The sequence below is a fragment of the Babylonia areolata genome, chromosome 6, assembly GCF_041734735.1.
Source record: "Babylonia areolata isolate BAREFJ2019XMU chromosome 6, ASM4173473v1, whole genome shotgun sequence".
Taxonomy (NCBI): Eukaryota; Metazoa; Mollusca; class Gastropoda; order Neogastropoda; family Buccinidae; genus Babylonia; species Babylonia areolata.
The window spans coordinates 32,181,389-32,208,494 of record NC_134881.1 but is presented as its reverse complement, the minus strand read 5'-3'; the positions used below and the strand labels follow the sequence as shown (position 1 = coordinate 32,208,494).

General features: G+C 37.7%; 4 protein-coding genes across 7 annotated transcripts in view; 2 read left to right on the top strand and 2 right to left on the bottom strand.

Annotated features, from left to right (window-relative positions):
- Positions 1–9,342, top strand: part of LOC143282940 (origin recognition complex subunit 3-like) — a 31,180-nt gene extending 21,838 nt beyond the window's left edge. The window contains exons 15-20 of the mRNA XM_076588840.1: positions 398–480; positions 829–917; positions 2,889–3,030; positions 3,805–3,921; positions 4,382–4,452; positions 5,108–9,342. Coding sequence (XP_076444955.1) covers positions 398–480; positions 829–917; positions 2,889–3,030; positions 3,805–3,921; positions 4,382–4,452; positions 5,108–5,213 — 608 coding nt within the window. The 3' untranslated portion in view covers positions 5,214–9,342. The remainder of the gene's footprint in view (positions 1–397; positions 481–828; positions 918–2,888; positions 3,031–3,804; positions 3,922–4,381; positions 4,453–5,107) is intronic.
- On the bottom strand, positions 7,958–14,925 carry LOC143282941 (protein jagunal homolog 1-like). 3 transcript variants are annotated; one of them, XM_076588841.1, is made up of 3 exons: positions 14,726–14,925; positions 13,669–13,723; positions 7,958–11,460 (listed from the first exon to the last, which is right to left on the bottom strand). In XM_076588841.1, the coding sequence occupies exons 1-3, from the start codon at positions 14,799–14,801 to the stop codon at positions 10,971–10,973; spliced, it is 621 nt and encodes a 206-aa protein (XP_076444956.1). In that variant the 5' UTR covers positions 14,802–14,925; the 3' UTR covers positions 7,958–10,970. The 3 variants fall into 3 exon arrangements, with proteins under 3 accessions (XP_076444956.1, XP_076444958.1, XP_076444959.1); XM_076588843.1 differs by lacking the exon at positions 13,669–13,723; XM_076588844.1 differs by lacking the exons at positions 13,669–13,723; positions 14,726–14,925 and adding an exon at positions 14,462–14,584.
- A 214-nt stretch (positions 14,926–15,139) lies between these two features.
- Positions 15,140–18,136, top strand: LOC143282939 (interleukin-1 receptor-associated kinase 1-binding protein 1-like). Its single transcript, XM_076588839.1, has 3 exons — positions 15,140–15,492; positions 16,702–16,898; positions 17,774–18,136. The coding sequence occupies exons 1-3, from the start codon at positions 15,205–15,207 to the stop codon at positions 18,039–18,041; spliced, it is 753 nt and encodes a 250-aa protein (XP_076444954.1). The 5' UTR covers positions 15,140–15,204; the 3' UTR covers positions 18,042–18,136.
- Positions 18,137–18,262: 126 nt separating this feature from the next.
- LOC143282938 (uncharacterized) overlaps positions 18,263–27,106 on the bottom strand; it is a 43,661-nt gene continuing 34,817 nt past the window's right edge. Inside the window, exon 5 of one of the 2 annotated variants that reach the window (XM_076588837.1) lies at positions 18,263–25,568. In XM_076588837.1, the coding sequence (XP_076444952.1) occupies positions 24,872–25,568 (697 nt within the window). In that variant the 3' untranslated portion in view covers positions 18,263–24,871. The remainder of the gene's footprint in view (positions 25,569–27,106) is intronic. The other variant, XM_076588838.1, reaches the window with a different exon arrangement.

Here is a 27,106-nt window from a genome sequence, read left to right as displayed (position 1 = left end):
AGATTAGTATTTTGTAAATACTAATGCACATGAATGCACATGTTTAATCAGTAGGGAGAGAGAGAGTTTAAAAAAAAAGGTCAACTCCTACCTGAAGGTAATTTGTACAGGAAAAAGGGGATTGTTTATGATATTTAGTATAACATGTATTATTATTGTCAGTTTTTTTCTATTATCTCTTGTTAAAATTATGCCTGTGTTCTTCAGTTCGAGTGAAAGTTTGCACACACAGAAAGTATATGCACACACATATGCACACGTGTGCGCACACACACACACACACACACACATTCACACACACACACACACACACACACACACAGACAGATCTCTGTTTTGTTTATCGTTATTGTGAATTTGGTGTATAAACCAGAACATGGATATGTTTACCTTGCAGAGGAGCAGACAGAAGAGCCCGAAGATTCCCATGAAGGCAAAGATCTGAAGCTGCAAAGAACAGACTTGAGAAGTCTTCAGAAGGTATGCTGGTAATTTGCAATGTACATTAGCTTATATAACTCAGGATTTCATATCAAAGCCAAAAATAAAGGAATAATTTGGGAAGAGCCAGCTCCTGACAGAAAACAACACGCAGAATCATACAATAACCTCCAATAACAAAATGCCTGCAAGATTTCCAGGGTAACAGTGTATAAAGCACCAGATGTAAATAAGTTTATATAATACAGACTGTTGTTTTTTTCTGTGTGTGCACACAAGCATGTATGCATGCACACATGCAAACACGAATATACTTACTACCAAACAGTAATACTTTGATCCATTTGGATACAAAGACTCCAAACATCCGTTATTTTCTGTTTCCAGAAACTGCAAGAACTGAGCAAAAAGAAAAGAGTGACTCCTTACGAAAAAGTTCGACAGGAACTTCTCTGTGAAGTCAAAGAGATTGTCAGGTAACAAGATTTCTGTGGCTGTGATGCTCGTTTTCTCTTTGTGTCTCTCTCTGTGTCTCTCCTTTTCGTTTGCCATCCTGATTGAGGAACTGGATCTGATAAACCCCACAGCAGTCACCCATAACCTTATCTACCACCAAATCTTCACGGGGTTCCTGTGACACAGTGCAGGCCTCGAAATACCTCTCTGTCTGTCGGTGAAAGGGTGACTGGACAGTTATGTTTTAGTGCAGACGGATCATACTTCCCTCCTCCCCATTTCACACCTCCACCCTTTCACCCTCTCTAACCTTCTTTTTTTTCTTTTTCCTTTAAAACAGGACCCCAGCATGTGAAATCTCACCAAGACTTAGCATGTTCTGTAAAAAGAAAGCATCAGCACAAAAATGTCTGATCTACTCCCTTCATTTATCCCTCTCATGCAAGCATCACATGTCAGCGTGTGCAGGGTGCCTATGTCCTCAGTGTGCCTCAACTGACGACCGGCTTGTGTTCTCCAGTGGCAGTGGTTCAGGGTGACAAAGCATGGAGTCCCTTGGTCTACAGCCATGGTTGGAAGAAAGGGGCATAGTTGTGCACTGAAGATTCAGCCCCTCATACCCCACCAGGATCCAGAAAGCTAGTCTCTTAGTCCACCTTTTTATCATAGGCAGCTCTGCCTGTGATACTGATGGCTGAAGTGGCTTACCTTAACAAGCCAAATACATCAGTGTATTGCACCCGAGAACCCATGAGATCTGAGCTATTATCTTCTAAGCAGCTTTCCAACATGCAGTCTTCCTCAAGGTCCTTTTGAAGGCGTGCTGGTATTTTTGAGAATTCTTTCATTGATATTTAACAGATTTGAGCATTACCAGGGCCATTGATTCTGAGGTCTTGTCGTCTGTGGAAGCAGACAAAGCCACCTCTCATTATATTAGTGATATGTGGCTTATATGTATGGGTTTTTTTTTTTGTTTTCTTTTTTGTTTTGTTTTGTTTTGTTTTTTATGAAGGGATGCTGTATGGCTCAATGAATTTTGGGACTACTTTACTCAGTGTTTAGCATACTGATGTTAGAATTGTCAAAGGTTAAAAAGGTGTGTTGAGCTAAAGGTCCCTAAGCCTTTTATGGCCATCAGGGCAATCAGTTCACATCCACTGTGTCTAGGGTTCACCATAGGAAAGCTGGGTGAATCCTCTCCTGCCATTTTGACCTTCCCCAACCAAGTCAGGCACCCATGTGGAGTGAAGAGTTAAGTGCCTTTCCCTGGGATACAAGTCCAGGCCTAAACAGGGGATTGAACCCTGACCACTGGATCAGAAGTCTGATGCCTTGCCAGTTCTTGTGAAGAGAGAGACAGAGAGAGAGGGGATGAGAGAGAGTGTATGTGTGCGTGTGTGGGCGAGTGGTGTGTGTGTGTGTGTGTGTGTGGGTAGATGTGCAATGCGGTTTGGCTGACTGAAATGGAAAGGCACGTAAATTTCAGTAATCTGTATATTTGTATATAGCTATTTCCATTTGGTGCCATTTATCTTTTTATTTTCTATTTATTTTATTCATTTTATTTGTTTGTTGTTTTCTTATGTTGGACATGTGCTGCTGCCAAAAAGAAAATCTCTGTACCAAAGTATAGACAATAAAGTTTGTGTATTGTATTGTGTATTGTATTGTGTATTGTATTGTTCTGCCATGTGAAGTCACCTCCTTGGAAATGTTAAAAGAGAGTAGAGAAAATAATCATGTATAAAATCATGTAAAAAACAAAACAAAAAAAGAAGAGCATTTCTGTTTATTGGTTATATATTATTATAGATGTATTGTTCCCTCTTTCAAGTAAATGTTTGTCACTTTGTTGACTATTTCCATTGTCACACTGTTGATAACATAAGGCCACATGCATATGTGATACGTTATTTTCTCAAAAATGAGTTTAGGACTGAAACTGATTTACTTTGATTTGAGGACTGAATACTTACCTCTGATTTCAGGAGCTACCTTCCAAAGTGCGAGTCAGTGGTGATGTATGAAATTCTGTACTATGACAATGTTGCCACCGTAAAACATCACCTGTATGCAGCCCCACGCTCCGCCATCCATCAGGCTCTCAGCAACCCGGCCCACTACTTACAGGTAGAGTGTGGGGGTGCATGCAGGTGTGCATTCATGTGTGAGTGCATGTGTTTGTGTGCACTTAAGTGTATGAGTGCATGCATGTGTGCGTTCATGTGCAGTCATGTGAGGAGGTGCATGGGGGATTCGAGGGGTGTGGGGGGGGCAGTGCATGCTTTGCTGTTGGCTGGGCTGTTATCTTAAAAGAGACAAGTTTCATGCATGGGTGAATTCCAGACTGAAGTAGCTGTAAAAGAAAAATAACCTTGTCCATATCTTTTTTGTTGTAACATATAGAATGCAGTTTTCAAGTCATGTGACTGACAGAGCTGCCTTCATGGAATTTACATTCATAGGGTCTGAGAGTAAGTGAAGAACATTGTCAAGTACAAAGGATGTCTGTTTGAAAGATGTTACTCATGTAGAGGATCTGAAGGAAGCTGAGCACCTTTCTTACTTAATTACATGTTTATTTTCTTTCAGATAGAGTATTTTCACTTTACATTTCTGTTTCACTTTTATTCTTTGGTTGAAAAGACTGAGCTGGAGCTGATGGCTGGTGAAAAGCATTGCAACAGACGGTACAGGAGGTTTATTTTCCTTGAGTTTGACACAGCCAGAAAACAATTCTATTTACTTCCCTGTAGGTAAATAAAAGGAAAAAAAAAAATTGGGTAGATGTGAATTTTAGCTTTCTCTAGGAAAGAATTAGGGGATGGGGGTAGGGGGAATCAGTTCTGTCATGTATGAAACGAAAGGCATACATAATTTTTTTCATTTCTCTTTTTCCTGCAGTGTGACTGCTGTGCAGTGGACGATGGCAGCATTTCCACCACCATGCCAGATGTGTGCATTGCATACAAACTGCACCTGGAGTGTGGACAGCTCATCAACCTCTTTGACTGGTTACAGGTTAGTTAATCATTTGAAGCCTTCAGTTTGCAGAAAAATCTTGTCAGTAAATCATTTCATTCAAATTTTCAATGGATGATGCACACACACCATATAAAAAGACACAGAGAAAGAGAGCCTATTTACCCAACTTCTTTGGGGGGAGGAGGGGAGGGGGAAACGTGTTTAGAATAAGATGATAAACCAGGCTCCAGTGGGCAAAAATGAACAAAGTGCTTGTAAAAGAATCCACAGCATGTGGAAATATCCATTTTGATAGATTAACAAATATAAACATGCACACAGGAAAAAAAGGGTGATGCCAAATAATGGTGAGGCATTCTCCCGTGAGAAAGAACCTGAATTTCATTCAGAGAAATCTGTTGTGACTGTATGATAATTGTTAATACAATAATATGATGCAGTTGTTTCACAAGCAGATAACTATTATTTGCAAAATATGAAATATATCTGTTTTCAGGCTTTTGCAAGCATTGTGACTGCAGAAGAAAGGGAAAACAAGAAGTCTTCAAAACCAGACAAAGTGATACAGTATCCTTATTTATGTTACTTGCACATGCAGTTGTCTTGGTATGTCATTGAGGTAGGCATGAGACAAGTACTTGTTTCATAGTTTGAAATGTTCCATTGTAGTTGGTTTCATGGTTTGAAATGTTTTTAATGTTGGTAATGAACAGTGTTCTGATAGTTCAACAACCACTACAGTAAAACTTTCGTTATAAACTATATATATGTATATATATATATATATTTTTTTTTTCTTCTTCTTAATAGTATAACTACCATTGCAGTAAATATGGTTTTCATGTGCATGTCAGAGCTCAGAATAATAGCAGAAAGTAGAGTGTTCTAGATCCATTTGAAACGGACATGTTTGAAGGTACATGTAAACAATTACAACTTATGTCATTGTATGCTTAAATAACAGGAGGAAAGTAGAATGGAGGAAGACATGATCAGAAAAGGAAAAATCATATAATTTGGGGTCTATTTCTTGTTAAATATTTGACAGAGCGATTGAGCAAATTAAGAAATATGTGTATAATAAAATTTGAAGTTTGTTATCTGTTATTCAGATGATGACGACAATTACTGCTTTCAGTTCCATGTGAGACCAACTCAAAGGTTGGAGTACTATATAACTTTCTTAGACTTTTCTCCATAAAGTTCCTTAACATGGTTCCAGGGCTAGGTTCATTCAGGCAGTGTCTGAGTTACAGTTCCTGGGTTTCATCAAGCCAACCAAGAGAAAAACTGACCATGTGGCCAGACTGACATGGGGGGGATGTTGACCTGTGCTGACACACATCATGATGGGAATGATGTGCTGTTCTCTGTAAAGTTTGACTGCATGATTGGATGGATATGCCTGTGCATTTTTTCCAGAATAATGTGTTGTTCTGTGTTAAGTTTGACTGCCTGATTGGATGGATAAGCCTGTGCATTTTTACCAGATTTGTTCAAGTATTATGTTGAGTGTACTGTTGTAAAACTGACAAGTGTGGTCTGGAAAGTGCATGTGAAAGATTGTGCATGTGTTTGCATCAGTGTACAGATACTGAGATTGCCGGTTTAAGAAAGAAAGAGTGACAGTAAATGCCTAACATTCTGGAATGGCCATATTGTCTGTTCCTGATTTTTTTTTTTTTTTTTTTTAAATCATGTTCCAGATGGTGAGATTTTGAGATAGTATGTATGCTGTTCAAGGGTTTGTGTGCCCCTGTTAGCATATAGGCATGTGTAACCTACATCAAGATCCTGTGTACATTTGGACAAATGTATGTGAAGAATGAAGGTTGTGTAATATGCATACATTGTATACATTGTATACATTGTACATAGTTTAAAGTGCAGGAAAGAGTTTTGCATACAGCTGATCAGAAACTGAAGAGCAGTAATTCTGGTAAAAGAAAAAATAGACTTCATTGCAATCACTCTGTGAGAATTATTTTGCCAGAAAAATGCCTTCCATAGTTTTGACAGTTATTTCACCCTGTGAGGATTTTTTTGCCAGACTAATGCCAACATGACTACATCCGAGTATGGCCAGGAACAAACAACTCAAATATCAGGTCTTGCTTGTAAAGGAATCTTGCAGGACAAGGCTAGATGAACAAGCATGACAAGCAGTTGAGTCCATGTTGGCATTCAAACAAAAATGCCAGACACAGAACTGTAAAGATGGTCATACATGTAAAAGCCCACTCTTGTACATAGAGTGAACGTGGGAGTTGCAGCCCATGAACAAAGAAGAAGAGGAAGACCTGTTTGGATTAAATGCAAACTGAAACCATTTTCAGCGATTTAACAAATGATGGAATGTTTCCATTATTCATTAAGGCCTTTCTTCTTCTGCGTACAAGCGGGCTTTTACGTGTTTGACTGTTTTTACCCTGCCATGTAGGCAGCCATACTCTGTTTTTGAAGGTGTACATGCTAGGTATGTTCTTGTTTCCATAACCCACTGAACGCTGACATGGATTACAGGTACGTATTTGATCTGCTTCTATATACACACGAAAGGGGTTCAGGCACTAGCAGGTCTGCACATACGTTGACCTGGGAGATTGGAAAAATTTCCACCTTTAATACCCACCAGGCACCGTTACCGAGATTCGAACTGGGGACCCTCAGATTGAAAGTTCAGTGCTTAACCACTTGACTATTGTGTCCGTCATTAAGGCCTTTCAGCTGTTGTGATCCTTGATTTTTTTTTTTTTTTTTTTAATGTCGGTATGAAAGAACGGATCAAGATCATCTCACAACAGCCACTATGGTGAAGTTATTAGCATCATGGATTGATGTGGATTTAAACCCCCATTAAATGGCATGTGGCCCGCTTCCACCCAGAGTCGAGAGTACTGTGGGCTCAGTGGGAAGACTGGAACCACACAGTCAAGAATCATCTTTACTTTGTTGGAAATGTTGCTGATGTTTTTTTTTACCAACACTGCAGGTATGATGTCTTGGGCTTGGTTGAAACCAAGATATGAAAGGAAGCTTTGAATACATAATCCCAAACTGAAATGGACCTGTTGCAAGATTATCATCAAATATAGGAAAATTTTGTCTCAAATTCTGTGGCCTTTATGCCCTGCTCAGATGATTGGAATTTTTTTTTTCACTTCCACTTCAATGTTTGTGGTGGATTTATGTAACAATCTTTTATGTCAGCCATGGAAGGTTTGTCTAAGAAACATTACTGTATCCGTGCTCATGTAAGCCAGAGTGGAAAATAAATTTGACCAAAGAGAACATTGTTTTTTTTATTGGGTGACAGTGAAATGAGTTGTGCACAGCCTGTTCAGTTTCTTTCGTTAATGAAACTACCCAGGAACATGGTTGGGTGAGGATGTGGTGACTCGCACGACACATTTGCAACATCTAGATTTTCTAGCAGGCTATAAAATTGATATAAAAGTGCCTGATTTAGACATTAAGTGAGTCCAATGAGAAAAAGCAATAGCAGAAAGTTTGTGCAAAAGACATACAACCAAGATTCAGATACTAGCAGAGTTGGATTCCAATAATGCATTGACAGATTAATTTAACCTTAATTTTGACCAACATTTAAAGATACTAATAGAGTTGGATTCCAATAATGCATTGACAGATTAATTTAACCTTAATTTTGACCAACATTTAACTGTGCAATGTTTTGGTACAAGTAGTAATACGTTTTTCATAATGAATTATGGAACTGAATAAAGTTTTGATGCAGTTGGAGCACATGAAAGGAAATTTTCTATCTAAAATTACGTTTAAATAACATACTTACCGTGACCCAACTAGTGCAGACTCCGGCAGGGGTCTGACATTCCTGTCCTGTGCAAACTACTATCCGCCTATGCGGAGAAAACGAAACTGCGGCCGATAACCTCCCGGAAGCAGGTAACCTCCCCTTTGTCCCGCTGGCTAGCGCCCTCTTTTGACGGCAATATCTGGGTTTTAAATGCAAAACATTTTAATACAAATGTTGAACACAAGAAATTGAGAATCCCAAATTTTACTGACAAAACGCAATGCGATGAAAAGATAAGGATTTCTTTTTTTAATTCCTGTTTTAATCATTGGAGAAGGGGTGGGGAGGGGAAACATTTACCATAGATGCAGACATACATGTATCAGTTAAGACATTGCACCAAGATTGCTGCGCTGTAGATATACAACATGAACACAGGAAAAAATGCAGTCTGTCAGGTATGTTAACTAGCATCCACAGTTTATCTTTTGATGTTCACAGTTGGTATGAAAGTTTAATAGAGGGCCTGTTATTCAGTACCTAAAAACACAGGAAAAATCAACTAAACACAAAGACTGAAATAAATTCCGCTCTCTACCATTATCGCCAATGTGGTATTACCAATTAACCTGAAGCCCACTGTATACGCTGAAGTTAAAGCCATCCCAAGTACAATATATGCAAGCACAAATGAAGAAGTGGTTTGAGAAAAAAAGTTTTCAACCACATTCCTTTGCTATTCCAATACAAATTTCAATGCACACCCGAGGAATACAGTGAACAGCTCACAGCCAGTGACACATATTGACATAATATGGAAAGTTGATCACTGCAAGGTAAAATGATCCATCCAAATTACCAAGCTGTACTGTCAAATTGATTTACTATTGTAAACATAGTTGATAATGTTAAAATAATCTAACGCCACCCAAACACCCACTATTTTTTTTATTATTAATATTATTATTTTTTTTTTTATAAATTGACAGTTAAACTCCATGTGCATCACAATTTTCTTCACAAGATGCAAAATCACCAGCCTGAAAAAGTTTCTGTTACTAGTCTTTATCACATACTAATAACCAAGTGACAAGGTCTGGAAGTCACCAGGGAAACTACAGGCTGGCACAGTTCTCTTTTTTACATGAGTTTTTTTCCCTTCTAATCATCAGTATCATACACATCACTTCAAGTTCAAAGTTTAAACCTCTGCAGCAGACTTGAACATGACAGAACATATGAAAACATTCTTGCCTTCAAACTCTTTTTAAAAACATGTATAATAAATATAAACTTGAAGTGTCCACCCACAACTTTCTCAGTTTCTGGCATGGGCCTAGAAATATGAATTACTGTCATCCGACAGAAGACCCAAAAACCTCACTTATTTTCATCCAGCTGATAATTGTCAACATAGCTGTAATGAAATGGATCACATTCTCTTGTGCGTATATCAGAAAGAAAAATTATTACAAATTCATTACAAATGGAACATTCCAACACTGATATTTCAGATTCAAATAGTGGACTAGATGAACAAAAGTCGATCATTAGCAATTTAGCTTGCATCTTAAGATAAAATTTACTTATATTTACAACTCCAGAAATGACACAAGCATAAACAGCATGAGATCTATCAATATTACAAAATATTTAATATCAAACCTTAAAAAGAAAAACCCCACACCTCAGCTGAAGAAAATACTGCAAAATAATAGACATACTGATAAGCATCTTGGAAATAAGACATACTGATAAGCATCTTAAATTCTTTTGTAATTTTACAAGATGGTGACACAATCTAAAACTCTAATATGAAATTAAATGAATGTCTGCTCAAAGTTTCTTTAACTTGGTGAATATACACAAGTTGACAGTATCACCAACAATCTTTATGAAGCTAATGAGTTCAACAGATAAAACCAAAAGGCTTCTTAAACACTGATACCATTTTGCTGATGTCAATTCAGCACATGCTAAATTAATTATGTTCTGCACTCCTTTCCTCTAAAATCATTAATACATGAGTCTAAACATTTAATTCTAAAATTAACCAAAAGATATGTTGCCTCTAAAAAGATCAGTTTTACCAAAAGGTATATTGATGTTTATTGAACAAAAAAATGTTCTGTACAATCATGAAGAACAGCCCATATTAGTACTACTTGTTTTGTGATTGTAGCCACTTTGCAAAATAACACAGGCACACACACAAACATGTAAAGAAAAATAAACAGTGATATCCTGAATGATAACATTATTCATTGTGTTTAAACAATCTCGTTTACCTAACTACTAGTACTATTACCCCTACAAGTCACTTTTTATCATCAAATAATGACAACTGGTTTTCTCGGGCAGAAGGAACAGCTTAAAAAACCTTTTTATTATTTGTATTATATTTATAATGAACATTATATGGTATACACTATACAGACACTGAATTGCCATTTTAGCAAAGTTTTTTTTATAGACTTTTTTCCAATCTGAAATGTTCGTTTTTTTGTTACACTTCAGTTTCATATGCATTTATTTCATATATGTATGGTCACAATCTTATACATATATTTTTTTCTCTTCTAATTTGTAATTTAATGTTGATTTGATAGAAAGTTCATTCTAAAGAACCATGACAAGAGTTAGCTATTTATCACACTGACCGAAGCAACAAAAATCTGAAGTATGCCAATTACTTCAAAGTTTCAAAATCCAGCTGAAAAATAATCAGCCATGGGCTGGGTAAGAAAAAATCTGAACGAGGTAACAAACTGATAGAAACACAATACTGCATATAACTTAATAAGCACTGAACCTGTCATTTCCAATACTGGCTTTAGTTTCAACGCTTGGGCAATAAGATGGGTGGCTGTATCAGTCAGTACAGGGAGGATCATGGAAACTGATAAATATGTGCCAGTATTATTACCTGATTTGTAGTTGATAGCTCCAAACCAGGAAGAAAAATAAACACCTGAACATATCTTGTGCTGTAGAAACTAGAATAACTTTTCAGAAGCACTCGTTCATGAACCCATTTTTGATTCATGATGACCTCAAGAAATTTATGTTCAAGATGATGTTTCTTTTTGTCATTGTCAAAAATATTTCCACAACCATAAGTTCAGAAGCTATTTTTAATTTTCATGATTATTCAACACTGCCTTCAACGAGAGTAAAGAGTTGGTATACCGTAACAAGATCCAGAGGCAAGACTGGACATGTCTAAACTCTACACAAGAAGAACAGAAGAAAAAAGGTGTCATCTAACCTAAACCAAAGAAATGTTCTATTGACAGTTTGCATCCTTTCATCGAGTTTTCACTTTGTTAATGTTAGTCCTGGGCCTCCATGCCTTGAGCAAGACAATACTGAAGTAAATTCCAAATGCGTGCAGCTGAATGCAGATGATAAGGAACAGACCCCACAACACCACTGCTGGCATGCCAAACATGACGTATGTGTATTTCCGCTCACTTAAGTAGGCCATCATGTCACCTTTTAAATCCAGAATGCCGAAAATGATCGGCAGAAGTCCAAAAATAACAGTGCCAACCATGTACTGTTTAAGCAGGAAGGTGTTGTTCTGAGGGGTCGAGCGCCAGCCAATCACTGCGGAGACCAGGCTAAAGATCCAGGCATACTCCCAGGGACGAGGATGTGGCATGTCCCAGCGCCGCAGAGCAATGATGTTGAAGCCGAAAAGGGAGGTAAGTCCAGGGGCAAGGCGTACCAACATCAACAGACCCAGTACAACATGCAGAAAGACATCCAAACGCAGCCTTGCCTTGTTCAGGGAACTGCAAAAAGCAACAAAACTAGTTTTAGTTTTGCATACTAGGAAGTGACCTGTGTATTTTACCACAGGATTTTTCTATTCATTATGTGCATGCAATACCTACTTTTAAAGTTCTCTTTTACTGTATGAATATATATATATATATAAAACTAGAAATAAAAACAAACAACAAACCTTTTGCACAAGAACGAAATTTTCGGTCTCGGACCTTCCTCAGCGACGTAATTAGTGTAGCTATGTCAAAGTAGTACAAGTATGTTGTTGTGCCATACTTGACGTAATTTTCAGTCCGAGTTCTTTTTATGCTTCCTCTTTTACTATACATATGTCCTCCCACCCCCAGCCCCACCACCCACATCCTCCACCCCCCCTTTTCTCTCTCTCTTCCCCTCTTCTCTCTCTTCGACTTCCTTATCTTGCTCTCCCTCTCTTCCTCCCTCTACCCCTTTTCTCACTCATTTTCTACTCCCCATCTTTTGCACCCCTGCCACACCCAACCCCCTATCATCATTTTATCATAGTGCAATGCTTGAAGTTGAATAAAAAAAAAAAAATTATTTCAGTAAATCTTGTTTATTTGTTTTACATTTAGTCACTTCTTTATGTATTTGTGTTTTTTGTACCTCATATAATTAATCTTATTTGTTTGTAGAAACCAACATAAAAATGATTATCAAGTATTCAAACATCACTAATCATCAGATGAAACTATTTAGAATAGAATAGAATAGAAATTAGAATATGTCTTTACTACCAAGTGTACCGAGGTCACAAGGAATATTGGGGGGGGGGGGGGGGGGGGGGAGAGAATAGTACATATAAGGTACAAACATAAATCGAAAATCATACACAAACACAGATACAGTAGAATTCAGGACACATGCATGTGCATATCAATATGAAAACTTGCACACACACACACACACACATTTAAAATTAAACATAAGCTGCATATCACATATGGATGGGACTGATGACTAGATCTTCAGGTTAGTGGTTGTTGATTGCACAACAAGCGATTGGTTTTCGTCCTTATATTTCTGTACCGACGACCAGAGGGGAGCATCTAAAAAATCCCAAAAGCTGGATGTGATTCATCCTGGCTGATTGATTTTGCTCTTTTTTTTATCTTTTTTTAAATTTTATAATATATGTCGTCTAGATAAGGTAGATCAGCCTCGGTAATTGTGGTGGCAGTTTTTATGATTCTGTTCAGGGCTGGCATAATAATAATCATTAAGTAGATAAATTTGTTAGCAAGAGTCGTATTTCAACTTTCATTCATAAAGTCTATGCTTTCATCAAAATATCTTAATCTCTATATATTACTATTCAATAAACAATAAAGAGTGGTAACTCTCTCCTGTACAAGGGACACAACTTCAAGTCACTGCTGCTTATGCAACCAATTCAGCTAGCACACAGGTAAATAAAAGGTACACTGGAACAAACCCTAACAATTCAATTTTTAATAATTCAAGTTTGTTTTAATGTTTAATCCATTCTTTGCATCTGTAATGTTGCACCATACATTCAATCTCATTTCATAAAGAATCCTTTTAATAGTTTTATATATATATACAACTGATTACCAGTGGGTTTTATGCTAAGTGTAAGACTTCACCTCAGTCTAACAGATACCTGGAGAGTTCTGCAGCCATCTTGCATATCTAACTTTTATCCCAAATGTGAGCAATACCAATGTCCATTGACACAGACAAAAGATGCAAACATGTATGACTTTGACACTTTGTCTCTTCAGTCCCTGCATTAGTGAACCCCAGAGGCGTTGGTATTGTTCTTACACATAATGAAAAAGACAATGGAGGGTTCACTTGATGAACTTGTCACCAGTTAAGATATTTTTTGTGTTATGTGATCGAAAAAAAGAAGAATGATTTCTGCTTTGCATTTGGTCTTACCCCATGGCCGCTTTCACTGTCTCATCAGTCAACAGGATATGACTTGTAGAAATGACAGGTGCAATAACTGAGTGCTTAAAGCGCTGAGACTTTCAGTCTGAGGGTCCCAGGTTCGAATCTCATTTATGGCGCCTGCTGGGTAAAGGGTGGATGTTTTTCTGATCTCCCAGGTCAACATATGTGCAGACCTGCTAGTGCCTGAACCCCCTTCGTGTGTATATGCAAGTAGATCAAATACACTCATTAAAGATGTTACAGGTCATTAATAGTCAGTAATGACGGCTGACCTTCCAATTTGAAGATTTGAAGAAGATCCTGTAATCCATGCCAGCGTGCAGTGGGCTATGGAAACAAGAACATATTCAGCATGCACATCCCCCAAAATGGAGTATGGCTGCCTACATGGTCATACATGTAAAAGCCCATTATGGATATATATAAGTGAATTCATCATGAGTGAAACACCCATAAACATGCAACAAAAAGTTATTGCATCTTCCACATCTGCATAAGATCTGTTCACTCATTTTTTTAAAACTGTTTTACAATGATGATTTCGTAAAGCTGCATCACACAAGAATTCAGGAGATCCATGTGGAATTTCGTAAAATTCAGTTAGCTGTCCTCTGTTTCTTCAGTTGATAGCCTGCATTGCTACAACCAAACGTTTACTGTACATTAAATTCGAAGTGCCATCATAAGAAAACTAAAATATGAAACAAAAAGTCCGAAAAAAAACCGAAGCTTTCTGTTTGCACATTCTGCCTCTCTCGATCACTTCGTTGCCCACAACTTTGAAGAGCCAATCAACTTTGCAAGTATGGATCATGTGACATGCCTCTGTAACCAAATAAGTCATGTAGGCATGGAACTCTCCAGGGGTCCATTATAAAATTGCAAAATATGGTTCAATACACTGTCAAGGTAATGTTTTTCTCAGACACAAATGTTTTGCATTATATCAACCAAAATGAAATTAAAACAGATAACTGAAAAGAATGAAAGAAACAAACCAGTTACCACTACTGTGACAACATTTCACTTTATGCATAGATCTGCTCACAGATGTTCAGTACTGACTTGTAAATTTGACTTTCAAGGCACAGGTTCATAACCATCAAGGTGAAACCTTGAATTCAAAACAAACTTGTTCCAAGTCCTACTTCACGCATTTCATTCCAGCGCCCTTTCATGGCGATTTGGTTCTTGAATACCCCTCACTCTCCATGAAGCCAGATCTGTAAGGTCAAGGTTACGTAACCACACTGTGAGTGAATCACGTTAACGGTTTCCCCAAGCCATTCCAACATTCGCTTACGTGGCTTCTGTAAAATCTTCGCATACCTGATTTTGTACTGCCATGCGATGCTTTCTCTGTGCCAGTGATCACTGCCATCCGAACCGGCAGGCCTAGATCCATATTTTGATGCCATTCCACGAAATACGTTGTGTTGGTCTGAGCTGGTGAGGCTTAGACGAAACACCGAAACTGAACGTTGCAAGGCCAGCAATTTGGGAACCGGAGAGGAAGTAGCATTCCTACCGAAAATGGCAACTTCCGATTAATCGCTTAAAACAATAAAAGCACCATTGTTGCCGCCTGTTAATAAACAAATAGTGTTATATTCAGCCTAAAATAAGCCTCTAAAGAAATTGTGTATGTTTATTATTTTTAGTGTATCATAGAAGGATTACCTTATACTGAATGACAATTTGCATTGTTAATGCTACAAGAGGCCCCGTATCATGTTTGGGCTCGATACAACATGGCGGCAGTTTCAACTGAATAACATTTCAAGTTACTTTTTTGCAGCAGTTTTACAATGAATCCCTTCAATTTACCAGCCCGTGTGTATGCCGGTATTAGGGGAAACCCTGGGCAGTCAGATAGGAAGCCAGACACCAGCGATGCTGTCGATTCAGGGATGTTTATTACCGCTCGTGACAGGCAGATACAAGTCAGTGGGGTTGGTGAAGTGTCAGTTCCACCCGACCGATTTTCCTTGACAATACGCATTTCATCAAAGAAGGATAATGTTCAGGATGCCAAAAACAGCGTGACCCGCAGACTGGACTATGTAAGACAAACACTTACAAACCACAATGTTCAGGTAAGTATCCAGTAACAGTACGATTACTAACTAAATGACCATGACAGTGTGAGAGCAGATCAGTAATAGATATTAATTACTAATTATTATTGTAATAGTATATGATAGGGCCATCAAACTCACTTGTGATACACACTTTATCCAGTAAGAAATGTCAAAATATGATATATTTAATGATTGACACAAAGCTTCAGGGGAAATAAAAGAACAAGAAAAAAAAGTCTGTTAGCAGACTCAAACCATGCACATCCGGTTCCAGAGTAAGCAGACATATTTACACTTACAGTGCTAAAGTACGACTACCATTGACATTAAAAAATAACTAACCATATGTTTTTGTGTGTGTCATTGATTGATTATGGTATTCCAGGTGATAACACCATTTAGAAAACATTATTTTGGAATAACTCTATTATTTAAGAAATTCTTTAAAGTCCATGGTAAAGGAGATGTTACTATCGCCTCAGGCACACCTTAACATGTAGCTGTTTTCTCCAGATCTTTGTGTTCAACCGGCTGACAGAAATTACAACGTGGTCCATTCAGTTTTCTTATGTTCATTGTAGTTAATTCAGTATCTACTTCAAAATATTTATATGCATTAAACATGTTGATAGCGTCGTTAGTTTCACTATATGTGAAATTTTTTTTTTCTTTGAAAATTTGTGAACAAGAAAAACGAGGTCAGGCCATCTTAAAAACAAACCATAAATTGTGATTTTTGGGATTCGGATCCTCAACGAAATAAACCGTTGATGATCCAGAAATACAGCTTAATCCAGAGGACTTACAACCTTTTATTGGATGACTGTGAAGATTTTGTTTCCCACAGTGTTTAATTCGAAAATGGTGTTGGCAGACAAAGCATTTCCATAGAAAATGACAATGTTAGAGTTTACCACAGACATGCACACACACACACACACACACACACACACACACACACACACACACACACACATGGTATTGGCTGACAAAAGTATTTCCACAGAAAATTACAATGTTAGCATTTACCACAGACACACGGACATGCATACACACACACACGCACGCACGCACGCAAAACCACACAAAAATCGTTATTACATAGACTCACTTTGTTTACACAAGTGAGTGAAAAAGGAGACCTTGATCTGTTTTTGTTGGATCACTTTTTTGTGAGTAGTGAAATTATGCAAAGGCTTACTACGAAAGCACCTTTTGTGTCAGGAAAGTGACCAAGAGCAGTACAAGCACATGCAGAGAGTGGAATCCATGGTCCACTTGGATGTAGAGATACGGGCACAGTTTGCTGACCTGCAGCGTTGCCAGGCAGTTGCCAACCTCTTGGTGGAAAAACTCGACAGCTCAGTGTCCGTCAGTCTGCCAGAGTGTTCCCATTCCAAGAACAGCTTGCAAGTTGCGAGGTAATTACTTATTAAGTGGAGTGTGGGTGTGTATTCTTTTTTTGTTTGTTTTGTTTTTGTGGCTTTTTTTGGTGTTTTTTTTTTTTTTGGCGGATGTAAGGTTGTCACTGTCTCAGTGTGTTCGTATGACAGAGTATGTGTGTGTTACACTCTGTGTGTATGAATTTAATTTTCTGTTTTTGTGTGTGTTGTTTTGTGTAAATGTATGTGTGTGTGTTTGTGTGCATGTTTGTGTGTGTGTGTGCATGTTTGTGTGTGTGTGTGTGTGTGTGTGTGTGTGTGTGTGTGTGACATGTTTTCTATATCATACGCATACTTAATCTTGCAGGCACTCCATGATCCAGATGGAGGAGATTTTCTGCTTAGATGATTTGTTTAGAATCTGAAATTTGTTCATTTAATTAGCACACATTAAGAATGAATTGTAAGGTTGTATTGATTATTGTGCAACAAGCTTCAATCTGCAAAAACAACGTAAAACATCAGTATGGTTATCCTGTGATAATGCTGATGGATGCGTTCCAATCTATAGAGTTTATTAATGTGTGGTGTTTCCATTACTCCATCATTTTCTGTGTAACTTTTTGTTTGAATACATGTAGTGATGTATACATTACAATTTAGATATTTCTCATACATAGTGATTTATCTTTTTCTTCTTCTTTTTTGCAGCCCACTGTTCATTATTGTAATCTTCTGTGATTTTGAAGTACAAGTACACAGGATTTTATTGAGTTCTCATTATGAAATGTGACCTATCATACAAAAAACTGTCATTAACTATGGTGTATTGCATGGCTTGACTCTACACTGTAGCTTCAGGTTCAGTTCTGACATGTGATAAAAAAATTTAAAAAATTGCACTTTCCATACAGGAAGAAATCCAGTTTGATGGCAATCCACAACGCTAAGGAGAAAGCCAAGGAGTTGGCAAGGTTTGTGCACCTCATAGTTGGGCGTCCAATCAACATCAGTGAGACAGAGACCAAGGAATGGGAAACTGGCCAACCGGAAGAGGCAACAGATCCAGATCACTTCCTGGCCATGCAGAACAAAATGCAGAGTTCTACCATCAATATTCGTAGCCAGGTCACCATGTGCTTTGAACTGAAATCAAAAGGAAAAACTAAAACACCTTCATGATTTTGGTGTATTTTGTTCAAGATGTAAAGAATACAAGCCGTCTTGCTATGGCTGGGAAGCAGAAATGTTCTGCATTAAATAAAACGCAAAGCTGACTTTTCTTGTCATTGGTTTGGATGTCAAACATTTCAGCTACTTGATCTTTATATATATATATATTTTTAAAATTAACGGTAAACTTCTGTTGCGTTAAATTTGTTGAACTGCAGAGACCAAGGCTGAATTTTTCCTCATGTTCTACAATTGTCATCAGTTATTGACAATTTTCAGAAATAAATCCCTCCAATTTTAATGCATGTCGACCTTAAAATATTAATTGATGTCTTGTGGTTGTACAGATGGATCCAGGTTTATCTGAATAGATATATATATATGTATATATATATGTGTGTGTGTGTTTGTGTGTATGTATGTATACATGTAATATGCATATATATATATGTGTGTTTGTGTGTATGTATGTATGTATACATGTATGTATGTATCACCCCAACCTCCCTCTCCCCCTTGTCCCCCCAGAAAAAATTCTCAACAGTTATATGTGAGTGGAGTCTACAGTTAACCTTCGCTGGCTATCGTGGGTCGTACATGACCCAGAAGGGTACAAAAACGCAAATATCTCAGCCAATTCTTAATATTTTTCTATGAAATTTAGAAATGCTTCCTACACCTAAAAGGCCAACTTTTGCCAAAAAAATGAAGAAAATTCATTAATTAGTTAATGAGTAATTAAAGGTGGCGTTTTAACTACACACGGACGCTTGTGTGGGTCGTGTATGACCCATGCTTTTTAAAGAGGAAAAAATGTGGTCACCCCTCAAAAGCTCGTGTGGGTCATGCACGACCCATACCTTTTTAATAGTGATTTCAGAAGGTTTAATTTGCAATTAGTGAAGGAAAATAAAGAAGTTTTACTTTCAATAGCCTCACTACCCCACTACTCTCCCACTACCCCCCACCCCCTCCCCGCCTCGTCCCTTTCGCCTGTCTTCAGCTATAGCCCCCTTCCATCCCTTTCTCTAACAGTATGTACCTGTGTGACTGAATATCTTTGATTGTGCCTGTATAGGATGCTATGAGTCATCTCTCTCTCTCTCTGTGTCTTGCTGTTTGTCTGTCTGTCTGTCTGTCTCTCTATCTCTGTGTGCATAAGTAGGGTTTGTATGTATGTGCATGTGGTGTTATGCGTTTGTGTGTGTGATCAGTTGTGTGTGCGTGTGTGTGAGTGTGTGTGTGTGTGTGTGTGTGTGAATGCGTGAGCATGTGTTTAATTACACATACTTAACCGTGACCCAACTAGTGCAGACTCCGACAGGGGTCTGACATTCCTGTCCTGTGCAAACTACTATGTTTCTTCTGATTGTATGTGTTTGTGCGAGTCTGTGTGTGCATGTGCGAGCGCATGTGTGTAATCAGTTGTTACGATATGTTTTCCTTTTCTATATTTTGTTATAAGCTTTGGAGGAATATACAGGTTTTTGTCTCTTTACAAAGTATGGGTCTTGCACGACCCACACAAGCTTTGGAGGAATATACAGGTTTTTGTCTCTTTAAAGGTATGGGTCGTGGACGACCACATGAGCTTCCATGTGTAGTCAAAAGTGACAGCGGTATGGGTCGTGGATGACCCACATGAGCTTCCGTGTGTAGTCAAAAGCGACAGCCAGTGAAGGTTAAGTAGTTAAGTTAAAATAAAAAAAGAGTGATTGTTTTATTAATTAATTGAACATTTAAAAGAAAATCATAGTATAATGCAATTATTAATCATTGTTGAAGTTTGATTTTATAACAAATTATTTCACTTATCTTTATGTCACGACTGCGACCAAAGGACATGGAAAAGGAAGTGTTTGTGAACTAACTTGGCTGATCAAGTGATAAATCAGATCACGAATTACTCAGATGAAAAATTTAAGGAAAAGGTATATTGATCCTATAAATCATAATGCTAAGATTGAAGAAACATTGTTGTGACTGGATTTTAATTTATATAAGCCTCCTTGTTTTGGTTTATGTTTAATTGGATTGTATATATTCTTTTTGTGACTGTGATAATAATTTAGTATGCTATGTATAGATCTGTAGGCAGTGTATCATTCATAAAGAGATAATCCTTAAGTCTTGTTGAAAGAAAAAAACAACAACAAAAAAGCAATGTGCCTGAGAGTTCTCTGTCAACTTTTGTTTTCTTTTGTACATGAGTTGTTCTTTTGTCTGATGTGCACATATGCACAAACAGACACTCTGAAACACGTGCGTGCATGCGCACACACACACACAGACATACACACACACAATCACATCAACTATTTTTGATTAGGAAATCTTTTTATGGAAAAAAACAACACACACAATAACTCCAAGAGATTAAAACAGATGAATTTACTTCCACATAAAAAAGCTAATCTAATGCAGTAACAGAGTAACTAAATTTTCCCTCACCATCACTTCATGACACAAAATTGGGAAAGAAAGTGCAAATAAAATTTCTTGCAATTCTGGCATGCATGAATGTGGCCAAAGGAAAACACAAAAATCATAAGTTAAAAATGGTACCACAACAACCCAGTTTACTGTGTTATGCTTTAGTTTCAAAGGAGAAAATGACAAATTATATTTATTACCATTCTTTGTGATACAAGACATTATTCATACTGTTTTGACAGTATATTGTATATCAGTCAAATTTGTAACCTTTTACTTCCACAGAAGATAACTTTGACAAACTATTTAACAAGTACCTTACTTGAATGGTACTTTTTTGTTTGTTTGTTCTTTTAACAGTTTCTGATGTTGTTTGCTGCAGTCCACAAAAGATCAGTTATATATTATATGTAGACTTTCTGAATTTTAAAAAAATATGTCCATCCACCCATACATCACCATCCACCTCAACTTCTCAGTTCCTGCTCTACCATCCCTCATCCACTCGCCTATCTCTCCAGCCCATCCCACCCAGTTTTCTGTTTACTTTAAACTCTCTCTCTCTCTCTCTCTCTCTCTCTCTGTGTGTGTGTGCACCATTCTTCCTGCCCATCCACCCCTTTCTCTCCATCTCTCTCTCTCCCAGAAGGCTTGATGTTAAAAAAAAGAAATAAAAAGGAAGCATATTCCATTACTTTCATGAAATAAAATTCGTCTCCAACCCCTTTCTCTCCCTAACACATTTCTCCAACTTTGAATCTCACCCTATCTAAATCTAGACCAAAACACACCATTCAGAAAAAAAAATCTTTCTATATCTGTTTATAAATGATTGTACTTAATTCCTTGAAGGTACAAATTCACCGCCAAACACAATGGAAGTCTCACAGGTGAAGAGAGAGAGAGAGGTGACAGACTGAAAACTTTCAAGAACAGACTGAATGAAACCTGCTTATTTACAGTGTTAATACAGATCTATATATACATACTTTGAAATATATACATGTCACCCTATTAATCATTGCCAATCACCCCAGTAACCTGTTCATTGTAATTAAAACCAACAGAATACCCAAGACATCAGGTCCAGATTGTATTCTTGGATGAATACAGTCATGTTTCCAGTAAATCCGACTCAGTTTTGTTTTTGTTTGTGTGGTGTTCTTTTTTTGTTGTTCTTCAACTCAATTTTCAGCAATACTACAAGTGTGTGTGTGTGTGTGTGTGTGTGTGTGTATTTGTTTGTTGTTTTATTTGTCAGTCTAATTTTCAGATATTATCACACTGCCACACACACATGCCATGCACACATACACATATACACAAATAATTATAATCATGCATCCTGTAAACACATGATTAGTGTGCGTGTGATACCCCTTCCCCCACCCCTCTCCCCCCGAACCCCCCAAAAAAGAAAGGAAGAAGAAAAAAGAAAAGAAGTGAATGTCCACTCTTCTCCCCAGTAAATTATATTGTTTATTGAGACAGATTTGTACATGCCCAATTTTTTTTAAGACAGTACTGAAAACATTTCCAGATTTCTAAATTTCTTTTGATGAGCGTCTTCTAATCAGTTAAAACAATCCAATGTAAACAAACTGGTCATGCCATGAACAGGAACTGCAGAGGCATTAACTTGTCATTGGAACAATAGATCTGAAATTCGGAGAAGAAATGATAAGAGTTATGCCACTAAAATTCCACTGATAGTATGACTGAGTTGTGGCCCTAAAATGCACAGACTGTGTCAGGTATGATTGAGTTGTGCCTCTAAGATGCCACTGACAGGACAAGAGTTGTGCCATTAGAATGCCTCTAACAGTAATGTAGAGATGTGCCTATAAAATGCCACCAAGATAGATTGTGCATCTAAAATGCAACAGATAGTAAAGAGACAGTGTTTGCATGCATACAATCAGTTAATAGCAACAACATTCTTTTTCTGTTAGCAAGAGCGATTGACTGAAAATTATAATAATGTACGTTATACTTGGATATAATTGGCACAGGAATGCAAATAGTGAAATATACATCACATGTATTTATAACTCGGAGATTACACAAGTGATTTATCATGAATGTGTGCTTCCTTGCATACCACATACTTACTTGCCCACAGTTCAGTCATCTATTGCCTGATTACTGTTTTAGTGACAATGCTTACACACATGTGACACAAGATCAAACTGAAATGAGAAAAAAAAAAATTACAGCCAGTGAAAATAAGTAAAAACAAATGCCTGCAACACCAACAAAATAGTGTACTGACATTGTGACACTGTATACACACACTTAAAATGCATAGTGATTCATAGTTCCCACAAAATAGGACAACAAAAAGTTGTGGAAATTTCTGAATAATCATAAAACTAAATGACATTATTTCTTCTTCCTTTTTTATTTATTTATTTATTTTTTTTTTTTATAGTAAAATATTAATAAAGCAGCACACAAGAGCTTCCCTGTTGGTAAATACTGGTGGTTAAAAAATAATTGCATAAAATCATGGCATGTGGAGAACATCATACAGATAAATTATGCTGATAGAGGCACGCACATGGCTTGCTGCATCAAAGCCACCGGGGAGAATCAGTCACATATTAATACTCATTTGAAACTTTAAAAAAATCTGGAAAGTAACTTATTTTCCAAAATGTGTGTGTGTGTGTGTGTGTGTGAGAATGTGTTGTCTATGAAATTATGAGATGTGTATTCATATCCAAAGAAGAAATGACCTGTGTTTGATGTTACTGTCTGAGTGGATGACTGGGGTGATATATTGTGTGTTGGTGTAGTTTTTGAATTTTGATGCAGTTTAACAGTGTCATCCTATGTCTTTAAAGTTAAATGGACAGAAGCACCTCTAATACCGGGTTACAGATAGTCCTTTTTCATTTCACAAAGCATTACTTTTTGTTAAATTATTTATGTATGATTAGATTTACATGAAAAAATACAAATTATGATTATTATTAACATTATGAACAAGATCAGAACAAATGGATTAAAAAAAAAAGCTGTTAGACATACACACTACAATAATATTACCAAGACATCCATTAACATTGATGAAAGATGAGAAAAATGGAGAACCTTTTCTTTCAGAAGCTGTCCGTACTGGAAAATCACAAGCTTTCAGCTTCCATCACACTCTTTCGAGAGACACACTGTACGCTGGTGCCCATCATAGCTGACCATTTTCTTACATAATGTAATACCAATTGTATTCATAACCAGCATAGCTGAAAATGGTGGATGGAACTTGTGATTTATGTGTCAAGTCATGAGCCAGCCATAACCCATAAAATGCAATTCATATGGATTCAAAGAGCAAATTTTGTAAACAAGCACACATGCAGGAATGCATGCAAATACACACACATGAATAAAATTCTACCAGAATAACTGACATTGTACCTTGGATCAAGTCTACTACTCACCCTTGCGAATTAAAAGAAAAAACAACAAAAAACTCCCAAACCATCTAAGAGCAGCCCCACAAAAAAGTTAAAAAAAACTGCTGCCATCATTAAAAATTTTACAAAAATTCAGTTGTGAACTGCATTACAATAACCTTACTTTAACTCACTCAGTACGGCCAGTCCTCTCTTCTCTTCTACACAGACCCCTCGGATGTTCAGTGGGTGTCTGAATGACCCAACCTTTAGCTTCCGTCATCAGAATTGTGGTATTCTTTGTCAACATTCACGTCTTCAGTATAAGAGCCTTCCACTTGCAATATTTTGATGATGGCAGTTGGGGTGAAACGCTGTTAACGTCGTCTCTTTCGCCGTTCATATGGAGAGAGTTAAAACAGGTCAAGGAAGACCAAAGATATCAAAACAATGAAAAAATATGGTTCCTCCAAGCACACACTTTTGATTAGTAGTTGAATATAACATGAGAGCAAAAACAGACATTAACTTAAATTATAGCATTAAAAAACCATAAAACTATGGATCAAATTATGTCTTACCAGAAAAATTATATTTACAAAACATTCAAACAAAATGAAGAACCATTTTGTACAACACTGAACAAATAGACCCATACTTTAGCCACATGATGGTGTCACAACAATCAGTATGAACAAACAGACCCATACTTTAGCCACAGGATGGTGTCACAACAATCAGTACAGTGGAAACAACGTCAAACACTGAATGGTTAAACCATGTCGAGCACATGCCAGAGGCAAATGTAGCACCACAAGAGTAATTTACTTAAAATTCAAGGAAAAAGAAATTTTTTTGCTTCAAATTTCATTCATTATGTAAAGACAGTCATGTTTTACGTATATGCTGCGTGCCCATATGGACTTGTTCTGCAATGGGAATCAGTAGTTTGTGATCTTCGATATGCTAAAACACGCTCAGCAAGTGTGTGTGTACATGCCTTTCCGATCAGCAGGCAGTGAATGTTTCTGTATTAGGCACAGCGACTGCATCAAACGCGACCGGTTTGGAACACTTTGCTGCCTTGTCAGCAGACGACTTCTGCTTCCTGTTTGAAGAGGCTCTTTGAGGGTTTGGGGCAGAAAAACCTGTGGTGGTCATTTTTCCACTTCCACTGAATGACCCCCCTCCCCTTCCTTGTGGCCCCCTCCATGACCCCTTTCCCTCCTCTCCCCCTCCTCTGTTGAACTCATCCAGTTCTGGGATCTCCCCCCCTCCTCTTCCCTGCTCCTTGGAGATGTCACTGCCAGCAGATTTGGCACCACTGCTATGTCTCTTCACTTGGGCATTGGTCTCCATGGCGAGGGAAGACCTTGCCGAGGACCCTCCAGCCACTCCTGCTTCACCGTAAACACTTGCACGTGCCGATGCTGTTGCTCTGCTCTGAGAAGCAGAACTCCCTCCTTCATCTTCCTGACCCACAGGGGCCAGGCGTGGTGACATGTTCTGGTTCTTGTCAGCCCACCGGCCTCGGTGATTCCTTTTCCGCTTGCTGCATTTTTTATCCTCACTTCCGCCACTGTCGTGGGAGCCCGCCTCCTCTTGTCTGGGTTTGGGGTCATTCTCATTCTGTCCCGTTCGTACACAGGGCAAGATGAAACAGGAAGTGGACTTTTTCTCTTCATCCTCCGACAGTTCGCTGCTGCTGCAAGAAAATCATGAACAATTAGATAATGACATGTAGAATGCACAATGTGTAAACTGAATCACTCCATTATTTAAAACTAATATTGATGTACATACTAATCACGAGTCTGTGTACATACACTTCCACAGAAATGTAAATTAAAGCTCACCAATTCTGTTGCATGCATGCACACACACACACACACACACACACACACCTAAGAAGTATGATACCCAAAAGCAAATCACTTTGGAGCTTGATTCAAGGAAACCAGACCAGCTTCAGTGTTAACATGTATCTAAGAGAGAGAAAAAAAGTCTTGATGAAGATTGGATTTGATTCAGACTCGGGGACCCAAACCAAGTTCTCTAAACTGTCTCTTGACTCAATGTCAAGGTCAAACTGAAATGATGTCTGTACACGGGCAGGAGCTTTTGTCACCAAGTTCTGACACTGGCTCAATACTTATGAATAATAATTTTCTATACCTATCGAAAATGACCAATCAGTTTACTCTTCACTTTAAAAGTCACAAAATGAAAGAGACTGCTTTTAAATCTATGTTCAGTTCTGTGAAATTGTTTGATGACTTTTATCATGTAATATGTGTGTCTAGCAACATTTTAGATTCCTCAAATTCGGAGTTTCCAAACTGACTATGACCTTTGATCAAAACCACAATAGAAATGACCTGTCAGAAATGATTTTCCTACAAATATTTCTAGGAAATTTCATTGCTGATCACATTAATGTATCACATGTTAAAACTCACTGAAATTACTGGCAATTTTGAATTGTGATGATAGTTCAAGTGAAATAAAACATAAATCAAGTATGAATTTAGAGAGAGAGAGAGAGAGTTAACAAGAAATTAATACAGATGCTTCTGGTCACATCTGAGTGACAGTCTTTGTTTCTTGTTCAAGGACTGACCAAAAGCACAAGTACTTCTTTCTTGTTTTAACAAAAAAAATGGTTTCTCTTTTTCATAAAACATACAAATGCAGTTTGAGTTCTTAGTACACACACACACACACACACACACACACACACACACACACACACACGGGCAGATTATCACAGGCCCAAAGCAGTGCATGTGCTGAACTATCATTAGTCTAGGGTCATGGGGTCAGCAATGCAGACAACTAAAACAGAAAAGGACCAGCAAATCGACAAAGGACTGGGGGAGCAAGGGGGGGGGGGGGGGGTCAAACTCAGTTCACTGACACCCACCCACCCCCTCCTCCTCACACCCCTGTCAATCACATGAATGACAGAAATTCTGAATGAAAGTGACTAGGGAATTGAGAGATGACCATGCCATACAAAACAAAACAAAAAATCCCACTTTTCATACAAAAGATTATCCCACACATTTTAAGTCGAAGAATGCCAATTGTGATGAAAACATTTGAACTAAAAAATTTTCTTTTAATTCTTCATAAGCAGTACACTTTTCATCGGACCTGGAATCAATTTATATATGTTCTACAAATACACCTGGACTAGACTGTTCACATGCTGATGTATTGAGCTACAGTGAGTACTAATGT